At 52.7% G+C, this 12,536-nt stretch overlaps 1 protein-coding gene across 1 annotated transcript; it reads left to right on the top strand.

Annotated features, from left to right (window-relative positions):
- Positions 1-1,445: 1,445 nt before the first annotated feature.
- Positions 1,446-11,308, top strand: LHX3 (LIM homeobox 3; the record flags this gene model as incomplete). The annotated part of the gene is made up of 6 exons (XM_083375429.1): positions 1,446-1,515; positions 8,678-8,849; positions 9,114-9,316; positions 9,625-9,776; positions 10,308-10,479; positions 10,890-11,308. The coding sequence occupies 6 exons, from the start codon at positions 1,446-1,448 to the stop codon at positions 11,306-11,308; spliced, it is 1,188 nt and encodes a 395-aa protein (XP_083231555.1).
- Between the last annotated feature and the right edge of the window lie 1,228 nt (positions 11,309-12,536).

The following is a 12,536-nucleotide window of genomic DNA, read 5'->3' as shown; positions in this document are numbered from 1 at the left end:
CGGGTTTTCTTGTCCCTTTGGTTTGCCTTTTGTGGGTGATCCCAAGGCGCACCTCAGCCTGAAAAGCAGCCGGAGTTTTCTGGCACCCTGTTCACACCTTGCCTAATGAAGCTCCGTGTAGAGTGGGGGGGTGGGGGGGGTTAGTAACCTCTTTCCTGAGTTTGTCGCGCTTGCCTCCTTTAGCTAAAACCCTATTTTTGTGTTTGTGCGGGGTGTTCTACGGATCACGCATAGGTTAAATTTTGCCGTTCTGCTTTAACACGCAGAGAAATGGGCACTCGTGTATCACACACACACACAGACCAACACAAGAGCTTACCGCCAAAAGACCCAGATGAAAAACTGCCGGCTCTGACTTAATATGATTCCCCAGGAAGGCAGTTGTGCTTGGGTGACTCTGCCATGCTGGGTGCCTGCCTTCCAGCCAGCATTTCAAGAAGGGGGCAGGATGGGGGGCCCTTCCTTAGGGAGGACAAGGGGATGGGGAAAACTACTCGCTCTAGTAACTAGACCATTCCGTCCCCCTTGACACTATCAAAGGGAGGGGAAGGAAATAAAAATACCATTAAATTATTATTTTTAATTCAATTTAAATTCCCATATAAATTCATTTTAAAATACAGGTAGTCAAGAAAGGTCGTAAAATGGAGAAAAACTCAAATGTCTCATTTAAAGGCAGAAATTTGGGGATCAATTGTGGTCATAAATCAAGGACTATCTGTACGTAGCAACCCTTGTGTTTATTCTGCCTATGTTTATTCTGTTCCTCCTCCAGAAGTTGTGGGTGCTCCATCACTGGAGGCTTTCGAAAAGAGACTGGACAGCCATTTGTCCGGAATGGTGTACAGGGGGTTGGACTAGAAGACTTCTGAGGTCCTTCCAACTCTGTCATTCTTTATTCCTTTTATTATTATTATTTATTCTTTTTTATTTATTTTTTATTTTATTTTTTTAATCCCGTCTTGGGATTAAAAGTCCGTCCAGGACTTTCTTGTTGGCTTCAGGAGTTGCGCCAACTCTGCTCAACCAGAGTGGGCTGCCCTGTGCCAAGCGGGCCAGGCGAGCTGTGCGAACGAACCCTTCGTGGGGTGGTACTGGATAACAAGGGGGGGCTCTTCAGCACCGCGGACAGCTCCCCGCGAGCCGCGTTGCCCCCTCGGCCTTTGTTTTGCTCCAGAGCCGGTGGGGCCACAGGAGGAGGGGGAGGAGCGACGAGGGAGGGGGGGCCTCTGCGCGGTTCAGCCGGGCAGGTGGTAGGGGGGAATCCCTCGCCCCCCCTCCTCCCCCCCCGCGGCCACTCCCCCTCCAACCCTTCGCCAGCCCCCCGGCCTGCTCTCCTGCCTGCATTCCGCTTGGAGGCTCCGGGAGCTGCCAGCCGCCGTCCCTCGGGCCAAGGCCGGGGGTCTCTGTTCCGGCGTCCGACCCCGGCCGGGCGGCTCAGCGCCATGCTGCTGGAGCGCGCCCGCGGGGAGAAAGGGGGCCCTGCCGAGCCCTGCGCCTTCGGCCGGAGCCCAGGTAAGCCGCCCCCCCCCCCCGAGAAACGCCGGGGGGACGAAGGGCTCCTGTGCCGGGCTGGCCCGCGGGGCAGGTCCTCCTTCAGGGGGAAGTCCTCTGGTTCTGCGCCCCGCCGCCTCCAGCCAAACGGAAGAAAATCCCGAAGCGCTTCGGGCGGGGGCGGCGAAGTCGGCGGGGTGGGGGTCTTTCTTAAAATTAGGAAGGACTTTCCAGCTTTTGCCGAGCGGTCTTGAATCGGACGGATCTTGAATCTCGTTTGCGCATCCTTATTCTTCGTTTGCGCTGAGGGTTTCCTCTCATCTTTTACCTCCCGGTCGCTTTTATTATTCCTTCCTTCCTTCCTTCCTTCCTTCCTTCCTTCCTTCCTTCCTTCCTTCCTTCCTTCCTTCCTTCCTTCCTTCCTTCCGTCCTTCCGTCCGTCCGTCTGTCTCTTTTTTCTCTTGGCACAAGTCTTTCCTGGGCGAAGGGATGGATTCAAGCAATCCGGGTTCAACTTATGTGCACCCTCTGCTTAATAGGAAATCTTCCTACTCAATTTCATCACTTTCCCCGCATCCTCCTTGTAACAGATGCTCCTTGGGCTGGGTCCCCTTCACCCAGCGGTCGAGGGGGCCACCTTATTTTGGGGATGGAGGGGAGGAAAGAGAGACGGAAAACGGCCAGCGCTCCGCTTGGGAGAGGAGAGGCTGCCCCCCCCCCCACTGCAGCTCACCCAAAGTCGTTAGGACGCGCCTGGCTTGGCGGGGCTGAACAGCTGCCAGGCGCGTCTCTTTCCAGCCCAGGGACCTCCCAGAGCGGGGGTCTTCCGACCAGGGAAAGCGCCCTCCCACCGCCGGTCCCGCTTGCGCTCTGCCGGAGCCCCTCCAGGGCGGCAGGTCAACCGCTGTCCGGGCCCGCAAGCGCTCCTGAAGGCCAGCTCGGGACCCAGAAGCCCCCTACGCGTTTGGGGGTCTTTTCAGAGCCGGGCGAGCTGAGCGTGGGAAAGGGGGAACTCCCGGCGTGCAGCTGGAGAAGCCACAAGTGAGCAGCGTCTCTCCTGTTTGGCGGGGTCCGCTTCGGGACGGTCGCTTGGCCCCTTTCCTTGAGCGCCCGACGGGCAGAAAGGCGGATTCCTTAATCTCGCTGGAAAATAGGCGCGTCTGGATCTCCCGCCGCCCCTGCAGACTCCGGCCAAGGTTGGGGGGGCGGCTGGGGGTCAGGCTCTCTTCGGCAGCCTGGCCTCGCCGGTGTCCCTGACCTTTTGGGCTCGCCATGGCGACCCGGCGGTTTCCAGGAGCTGCTGACGTCCAAGCAACCCGATCGCGGCGGTTCGGCTTACCTGCCGGAAGCCAGGCAACCTTTGCCATCTGGGCCGCTCAGGCGGAGCCCCGCGAAAACCGAACGTGGGAATGGTTGGCAGCCGCAGGGAGGGTTTTTCGTTTTCTGAAAACGGGCAGCAGACCTTGGAAAATATAAGGAAACAGAAACCAAAAAGGTGGGGGGGGGATAGTTGATTTTAAAACGGTCAGCAGGGAGGAACCCTCGGAAGGAGGATGAGCAGAGCGTCTCCGGGATGGCTGGACCCGTCCCGAGACTTTTGACTTTGCGGTCCCTGTTAGGGGAAGCCTCCTCCCGCCCCTCTTCTTAGGCGGGAGGTCCGGTAAACGTCGCGCTTCCGCGTACAGTCTTTAACCAGAAGGCGTTTCCAGGTTTTGGGTTCTCTTGGGAAAGGATTTCTGCCCCTTGATATCGGAACCGACCCTCCGAAGGCCTTTGGACTGGCTTCCAAAGAGCCGGTTTGTAGGTTAGAGAGTCTTGGCGGCTGCCTTCCCTTCTGCACTGGTGGAAGCAGGGAGAGAGGGAGAAGGGGAGGGGAGGGAGGGAGGAGGAAAAGAGGGAAGAAAGGAAAGGAAAGGTTAGGGAAAGAAAGAAGGAAGGATGACAGGGAGAGAGGTGAAGGAGAGGAAGAGAAAGGACGAAGGAAAGGAAGAAAGGAAGGAAAGGGAAAGGGGGAAAACGGGAGGGAGGGAGGAGAGGAAGGATTAGTAGTCAACGAGGCTTATTGCACTTTGAAGATTAACAAATCAGTTCAGAGAGAAGCTTAGCGGAGACCGGAACTTCTTTTCATTTGATTAAGAAAAAAGGAGATAAATCGTCCTGCAGGTTCTTGGAGGAAGTGAAGAATATATTTTAATTTAGAAAGAACGGCTCTTCCGCCTTTTGCGGAATATTTGCCGAGATTTCCTCTAAGGATCCGGTCCGGTCCTTGTTCCTCAAATGGAGCCCCCACAATCGGGTTCCTTCGCGTGGCTGGAGGGAGTGCTGTCGATTTCTCTCCCCTCCCCCATTTCCCCTCAAAAAAATTGGAATCCTTTTGCAAGGAAAAGGCCCCCAACAGGCACAGATCATTCATATTATGTCGGTCAGGGCATTCAGGAACGTTTTAGCTGATTAAGCCACTTTCCCTTTCCCTATTAGTAAATTAAATCAGAATAAATTTGCATATCTCCACAACCTCAGCAGAAAACACCTTCTTGGGACAAACTTAACCAGGCAAAAATCCTCCTTCGCGCTTCCTATTTCCCCCCCCCCCCCAGCTTCGATTCCCAAAGAGCAGAAATTTGGTTTTGCCGTCTGCGCTTTCTGCATTGGCGCCTATTCACAAGTCACACAAAACACGGCTGACTCTGAATTATTTCAGCAAAACTTCACAAATGAGTAAAGGGAGAGAACGTGGATCAAAGTCAAACTATGTTGCCCAGAAGGTCTCCTCCTTCCTGGCCTTTTCTTGGACACCTCTTCTTGCCTCTGTCCGGTAGGCGGAGGCATCCAGGGATCTGGAATCGGATCCCTGCCACGAACAGAGGGGTGGGCTGGATGACCTCGCTGGCTCCTTCCAGGCTAGGATTCTTTCCGTCTCTCTTATGCCTCATTTATAAGCGAAGGGGCTATTTATCCCCCCCATTTCCTCCCATCTCCCACCCACCCCGGCTTGCTCTTACATTCGATCAGCCTCGGCTGCTGCCTGAGAGAGGAAGGGGAGATCCTCGCCAGGACCCTCGGCGGAGACGCTGCTCCGTCTTTAGGTACGGATTAAGCCTCGGAGAGCAGTTGTCGGTGGGTCCAAAAGGACTCGCTCCTCGCCTTGGCCCACGTGGCAAGGAGTCCCCCTGGAAGGCCTCCATCCCTGCTGCTCCCCCCCCCGTCTAATGTCCTCCCTTCCGTGATGGGGGGGGAGAACGAGTGACTCCACCCCCGCGTCCCCCCTTGGGGTAGACTCGACCGGCTCCCCCGCCCCGTCGCTGGCGGCCGGCCGCTGTCCGTGGTGCTGACGGAGCGCCGCTGGCCAGGAACCGGGAGAGGCTCGCTTGGTCTTTAAAGGGGAGGTTTCTGCGGAGGTTTTCTCCGCCCGCCCCCCCCCCCCGCGTCTCTGCCCCCCCCCCCGATCTTCAGTGCCCGGCTGGTCGAGTTTCCCAAGAGCAGGAGGCAAGCAAGATGGACGCGGGGAAGGAGGCGCGGCGGCGGCGGGGGGGCGCTGGCCGGGAGCCCCCCAGCAGCACCGAGACACTCCTGGCGCTGTTGGCGCGGAACCAGGAAGGCCGGACAGGTAACGGGGGAGGGGGAGAAGAAGGGCCGCCAGGGGAGAGGAAGGGCCTGATGGTTCTCAGTCATCCTGCCCAGGTATTTTGCCCCCCCCCACAAGACCCAGCACCCTCCCTGAGTTCCAAGCAAAAATCCCGTTGGGGGCAACGGGAGCAAAGGGGGCGGCGGGGTTCTCCATATCCACCCTTCGCTTCAGGACAGGACACCCCAAAACGAGCAAGGGCTCTGCAGCCCTCCCAGGGGAGGGGCATAGAAGAGGAGGGCTGAAATTGGGGAAGGGTAGGACAACCCCCCCCCCTTCTAAGCCTCTTGCCTGCCCGCGGGAGGAGCAGCACAGGAACCCTGAAGGAGATTCCCCCCCCCCACCCGGCGCCGCCGCCGCTCCGTCGTTGTTTGTTTTGGGGTGATGATGATGATGATTCGGAACGATGGATAATGGCAGATGAACTCCGCGGCCGAGGTGTTGAAGGAGAAGGGGGCAGGAGGGTCTCTTCAGGTGCCAGGTGGCAGCTGAGTAACTTTTTACTGGGTTGGTGGGGAGCCGTGACCCCCCAAAATTGGGCAGCCATTTTCTCTTAGGGAGAACTAGTTGCCGCTGCTCAGAGCCAGAGAATCCTCCAAAAGAGGGAAGGACTCCGAGATGGAGCCTCCTCCGCGCCCAGCTAGATGCCTTTGGCTCCTTCTTTCCTCCCCTTCGTTTCCCTTCCTTCCTTCCTTCCTTCCTTCCTTCCTTCCTTCCTTCCTTCCTTCCTTCCTTCCTTCCTTCTTCCGTCCATCTTGTCTTGTCTTTCTTTGGTCCCAATTCGATTTCTTTTCCTTACGTCTTGCTTCAACCTTTGGTCATCAGTTACCGTAAGCAAGCAACCCTCCTTCTGTTTCCTGTTTCCTTCCCTTTTTGCTTCTCATCCTTCCTCGCCCTTCTATCCTTTTTCTAGAAAGAGGAAGAAAAAGAGCTGGAAATAATAACTCCTCGCCCATTTTCTTCTTCTTCTTAGCCTGGAAACAAGTGACGGAACTTTCTTTCTTGCGCGCGATAGCTGACTTGATTGAGAACTCCGGATGTGGAGAATGCTTAAGTAGGGTACAACACCGAATTTTTAAATTTAATCGCGGAGGAAGGAAAATTAGTTGCCCGTTTCCTAAAACCTGCACAAAATGGAAAAAACAAGGCTGCTGAAATGTCCTCTGCTGGCTTCTGTTGCCCTCTCAAGGGGAGTCATAGCCATTCAAACGGTTTCATTTTTAAGAAGTGAATGTAGACGATCTAATTGCCCTAATGTAATTTTTCAAAAGTCGAATGAGACTTTCCCCCCTTCCTCCCCCCAAAAAACTCCCCCTTAGATAATGAAAAGTAGGGGATTAACTCTAGGGAGAGAGAATAACTCACTTCGTCGACCTTTCCCCAGAAGAGCGAAAATCCTATCACTGCGATATTATTTATGATTATTGATTTGTTATCGGTCAGATCATTTGTAAGGCGGAGAAAGCCTAAGGCGCCTGTTTCAGCTTGACCGACTACCGCCTTCCCGACGAGCGCACTACAAGTCCCATTTTGGGTGGATGATGGGCTTCGCGATCCAGCGTATCGGGAGGGCGCCGGTCCAGCCCACCCCCGCGGTTCCCTGACCGAATTTATCCTCGGAAGAGGAGGAGATGCGGGCGCCTTATTTGCACCTACGGGACCTTTCCTGCTTTGAAGCCCCCCTCGCCGCCGCCATCATCATCATCTTCATCATCATCATCATCATCATCATCGCTAATGCCATCTCCCAAGATCCAGACTACTTCAAGTTGCCAACAAATAAATAAAGCAAACCGGGGGGGGGGGCGTAAAAAGCGCGCAAGCGGGTGGAACGGATGGCCAGGAGCTTGGATCGCCCAGGGCGCAAAATCGTTTCTTGGCCGGGCTCCTCTTCCCTTCCCTGATCTGCCCTCGGGGGAGAGGCCAGACCAGGCGGTGGGGAGCGCTGGGCCGGGTCGGATGACCGCCTGCCTCGGACAGAGCGCAGCAGCAAAGCGGGGCGGTTAGACGTCGGCTCCCTTCGCCTCCGACCGACTCATCGGCGAGGGCTTCAAGTTGATTAATCTGCCGGGGTTCAAAGTTGAGTTCCCTGATTGCAAGCGAAGCTGAACGCCCCCCCCCCTTCCAGATTTTCTTTTAAAAGGGAGACTTGTAGCTAGTTTACACATTTACCGTTCGCCAAATTAAAAACTATGGATTCTTTGCCGGCAGTAGATTGTTATTTATTATTATCATTTAATCTTTAATTCGATGCACAGTCTGGGACTGTTAAAAACCTAACGGTTCAAGTCCTAACCAAGGACCTAAGAGCTGTTACGGTAACATCTGGGAATAGAGGCAGTTCCGAGTAAGGGTTAGGGTTTTTTGCAAAGTCAAAATATTCATGTCGAATAAGTTCAAAATTTCCATGTGCCTCGGCAGCCCTTTGGGTATTGCTCCAAGGGCTCCTATTACTATGGTAAGAGAAATAGTTATATTAATAATTATAAATAGTAGTTATAAATAGTTATTGTTGCATTATTTTATTATTTCTACTTGTACATTGAAACTAATGTCAGATCTTCCTTGAATTAATAAATACCACAGACGGATGTTCCTGCTGTGATATTTACCCTGCAAGAAATCAGGGTAAATCATTTGCTCTCTCTCTCCGAGGCTTCTCAATCAACAAATGAATCAATTTGGGGGACATTCGTAATTTAATTAACAAAAAAGAAGCATAGATGTGGTGGTACTTGCTTCGCGGAGCTTCATGATGATAATGATGACACAATCATCACAATCACAACCAAAGAACAGGCGTTTGGCTCTGACCGAAAATCCGGATTTATTTATGGGGGGGGCGGGGGGGGGGGAAATACCAGCAATTATCTGTGTTTGTTTTTCGTTTTGGTGTGATCTGCAGGAGAGACTTTCTTTCTTTCTTTCTTTCTTTCTTTCTTTCTTTCTTTCTTTCTTTCTTTCTTTCTTTCTTTCTTTCTTTCTTCTTTCTTTCTTTCTTTCTTTCTTTCTTTCTTTCTTTCTTTCTTTCTTTCTTTCTTGCTGGCGCCTTGAAGGGGTTTCCTGGCACAGGAGTTTGAACCCGCCTGGTGGGACCCCCGCTTAGTATGGGAAGCGGGAATAAAAGTAGAAAAGTGTGGGAGAGGGATTTCCTTGGTCCCTCTTGCCTCATTCTCACCCCAGCTGTGCTACAGATGCCTTTATTTTAGAATTATTTTGATTTTAGCAATTTGAGCCTTACGGGGTCTCGAATGTCGGCTTAAAATGGCTAATCCTAACCCCTGACCAGTATGGCTTTTGGGGCACTTAAATAATCTTACTTTTATTATTGTAAAAAAAAATAATAACCAACTGTTCTCACACCTTTCAAAAAGAATCTTTCCCTAGGAAGCAAGAAAGGGAGGGAGAGAGGGAGGAAGAACAAGGGGAGAGTAGAAAGGGAGAGAGGGAGAAGCAGAGAAGGAAGGAAGGAAGGAAGGAAGGAAGGAAGGAAGGAAGGGAGGAAGGGAGGAAGGAGCTGATGGATGTCCTTTCTCTCTTTGAACCATTTCCCCCCAGACATCCCTCTCTGTGCAGGCTGTAACCAGCACATTGTGGACCGCTTCATCCTGAAGGTGCTGGACCGCCACTGGCACAGCAAATGCCTCCGATGCCACGACTGCCAGGTGCAGCTGGCGGAGAAGTGCTTCAGCCGCGGAGAGAGCGTCTACTGCAAGGAGGACTTCTTCAAGTGAGTGGACCAAGGCCGGCCTTCCCCTCCTTCCTCCAGCCCTTCCCCTCACCCGCACTCCCGACTTTTCAGGAGCGTGGAAGGAAAGAAGGAGGGAGGCACTCTCCCTCTTGCAAGAGTCTGCGAATTCCAATGAAGACGCTCCCGGTGCCGCCACAATGTGATCCCCCTTTCGCCACTTTTCACCTGCCGGCTCCAAACGTTCTGAATTTTTGCATACTCGTCATGCAAAGAAAATGAATTTCTCCCGCTTTTAATCCACAGGAGGTTTGGGACGAAATGCGCAGCCTGCCAGCAAGGCATCCCGCCCACCCAGGTGGTGCGAAGGGCCCAGGACTTTGTCTACCACCTTCACTGCTTCTCCTGCGTGGTCTGCAAAAGGCAGCTGGCCACGGGAGACGAGTTCTACCTCATGGAGGACAGCCGGCTGGTCTGCAAGGCCGACTACGAGACCGCCAAGCAAAGAGGTGAGTCTGCTCGGCTCTTTCTCCACCTGCCCGGCCTCCAAATGGGGGGCGGGTCCCGCCTCTCACAATTAGGAAGCCCCAAGCAGGGGAAAGCCGCTGAGTCCCAGGAGCCATGGCTATGATGGGCAGAATTATTTCTTTGTATGCTTGTATCCCACCTTTATTATCTTTACAAATAACCTCAGGAGGTGAACGTATCCATAAGAACTTCTTCCTCCTCCTTGACCCCTTTCACACTCCCACAACTCCGTCCGCGTGCAAGTTCAGCTTCTGGACTTTGACCTTTTCCCTCTTGGGAACATTTTCAGAGGCCGAGTCCACAGCAAAGAGGCCTCGCACCACCATCACCGCCAAACAACTGGAGACCTTGAAAAACGCCTACAACAATTCTCCGAAGCCGGCCCGGCACGTCAGGGAGCAGCTGTCTTCCGAAACAGGCCTGGACATGAGAGTGGTCCAGGTGGGTGAAAAGACTGGAGACCGGTGGGGAAACAACCCAGCCGACCCAGCCGAAGGATTCCTCCATCGATTGAGCCACGTTATTGTAATTACTCGTGATTCTTACGGTGATTATTGTTACTATTGTAAGCCTGTTGTGAGCCGAGGACTACCTGTGTTGCAAATCCTAGCATTGAAGCCGTGTGGGATACAAACAGAGGCGCCTCGTGGCCTTCGGCCAGACCTAGCTTTAGCCTTCTTATAGTCCTGCGCTTGTCTGAAGGGTCACCTGCCTGAGCAGGGGGTTGGACTAGAGGACCTCCAAGGTCCCTTCCAACTCTGTTATTCTGTTAAAGTCAATGGGGGGGGCAGATTCTCTGAATGACCATGTTACTAACTTAACAACTGCAATGAATCAGTGGCCAGGAAGGTCGTCAAATGGGTTAAAATTCGCTTAACAACTGTCTCGCTTAGCAAAAGAAATTTTGGGCTCATTTATTTATTCTCTAAATAAAATAAATAAGCCAACCTGCCCCTCCTTTCGCCCCTCCAGGTGTGGTTCCAGAACAGGAGAGCCAAGGAGAAGCGCCTGAAGAAAGACGCGGGAAGGCAGAGGTGGGGCCAATATTTCAGAAACATGAAACGCTCCAGGGGGAATTCCAAGCTGGACAAGGACAGCATCCAGGAAGAAGGGCCGGACAGCGATGCTGAGGTCTCTTTCACAGGTACGCGCAAAATCCTAACTGCGGGCATGCCAAGGAAGGTCAAAAAAGTCAAGATGGCTGCCACAATCATGGCCTTTTTCAGTGGGCAGGGCTTTGATTGCAAAGTTGTGTCCACCACTTTGATATTTTTGCCTCCCGTGCCTTGCACGGATACTCACGACTGTGCTTGTGGGTTGTGAGAATATTACTCTGATAGTTCTTCAAAGGAGAGTCCCAAAGGTGCTTTTTTAAAAAAAAGGCAGCTGGAGAACAAAGCCCAGCTGCCTCTTGAAAAAGCACCTTTGGCACATCCGTGAAACTGGACGACCGAGAATCTCCATCGATGTTCTTCGAGGGAGAAGCCGGATCTTCTTCCAAAAAAGAGCATTCTTTCTCTCTCTCTCTCCCACGTCCCTGTTTCCTTTTTCCAGATGAGCCTTCCATATCCGACATCAACCATCCCAACGGGATTTACAGCAGTCTCGGGGAAAACTCCCCCGTTCTGGCGAAACAGCCTGGGAGCAGTGGCAACTTCTCCTTGGAACACGGTGGCATCCCAGCTCAGGACCAATTTCACGATCTCCGGTCAAACAGCCCGTACGGGATGCCCCCCTCACCAGGGTCCTTACAAGCTATGTCTGGCCACCCCTCCTTAATGTCCAGCTTGGTTTACCCAGACCACGGCTTGGGCCTCGTAGGCCAAGGTGGACAATCAGTGCCTCAACCCATGAGGGTGTTGAGTGGGAACGGACCCAATTCAGATCTCTCTTCAGGAAGCAGCGGGGGCTATCCGGATTTCCCAGCCAGTCCGGCTTCTTGGCTAGATGAAGTTGACCATGCACAGTTTTGATACCGGACTGGAGAATTCCTGGAGCTCCTTCAGAAACTGGACATCTGCCTGGAATGACCCAGGAGAGCCAGGCGAGTGGAGAAGTGTCAGCAGCAGAGACGAGAAGGAGGGACAGGCCAGCTCTTGACCAAGGATGGCTCCTGGAAGGAGCGGAGGGGGTGAAGGGACCGTGCCCAGCTTCTTCCCCAGATGCGGCTGGACCCGAGTAGACTTTTTGCTTTCCCAGTTCGATGAAGCCTATGTGAGTATCAGGAAGGCGGTCCAGAGGGGCCACGGGGGTTCCTCCGCCTGTTCTCTGTGCATTTGTCGTGACAGGGTCTGACCCAAGAGAAGATATTTTTTTATAAAATCCGAGGAAACCTGCCACCCGAGGGGGACAGAAGAGAAACCAGGATAGCCTTAGTTTTCTTTCCTCATATGTGAGTAGAACAAGAAAATGTGTTTCTGGGATGGCCGCTTCCCACTCCCTAAACAAGAGACGACAAGGGTCCCTTCCTTGGTTTCCTTCCTCACTCACTCCTTCCCCCTTTCCTTCCTCTTCCTCTTTCCTTCCCTCCCTCCCTCTCTCTCTATCCCTCTCCTTCTTTCTTCCCTTTCTCCTTCCTTCTTTCCTCCTTCCTTTTCTTCATTTCCACCTCCTTCCTTTTCCTCTCTCTCTCTCCTTCCCTCAAATCCCCTTCCCATCCTCTTCCTCTTCTCTCTCTCTCCCCTTCCCTAATACTGATTTCCATCCAACCAAGAAGCTTTAACCTCTCCTTTTAATGAGCATTTTTGCGTCCACGTCTCTCTCTTTCTATTCAGGATGCTGCATTCAGCTTCGCTTTGTCCACCATCTTTCCTTCCCCTTCCTTCCCTTTCCTCCGCCCAAAAAGAATAAAACAGCCTCAACGGTCTAGATTTTCAAAAGCCTAGCATCGAGTCTCCTTTATTTTTATTTGTATATGTATGTATATATGTATATATATAAAAGTCACTGTAATTAATTTGTAGGCTATTTTCTATTGCACTGTAAATGAGCTGCTTTAGCTGTACAGACTGAATGCCATTTGGATTGGCTCGAAGAGGGTCTGCTGTTTTTTAAACAATTTCTGATATGGGAATGGATATGTGTATGGATGCTTTTTAAAAATCACTTTTCTTTACCAGTTTACTTCACCAATTACCAATTTCTCCCGTGTGTCTCCACTGATCAGGAGGCAGGTGGTTTTGCCCTTAGGCAGGAGACACG

Source organism: Vipera ursinii (genome assembly GCF_947247035.1).
Source record: "Vipera ursinii genome assembly, chromosome: 16".
Lineage (NCBI taxonomy): Eukaryota > Metazoa > Chordata > Lepidosauria > Squamata > Viperidae > Vipera > Vipera ursinii.
Note: the sequence above shows the minus strand (reverse complement) of the source record. Positions and strands in the feature narration are given on the sequence as shown.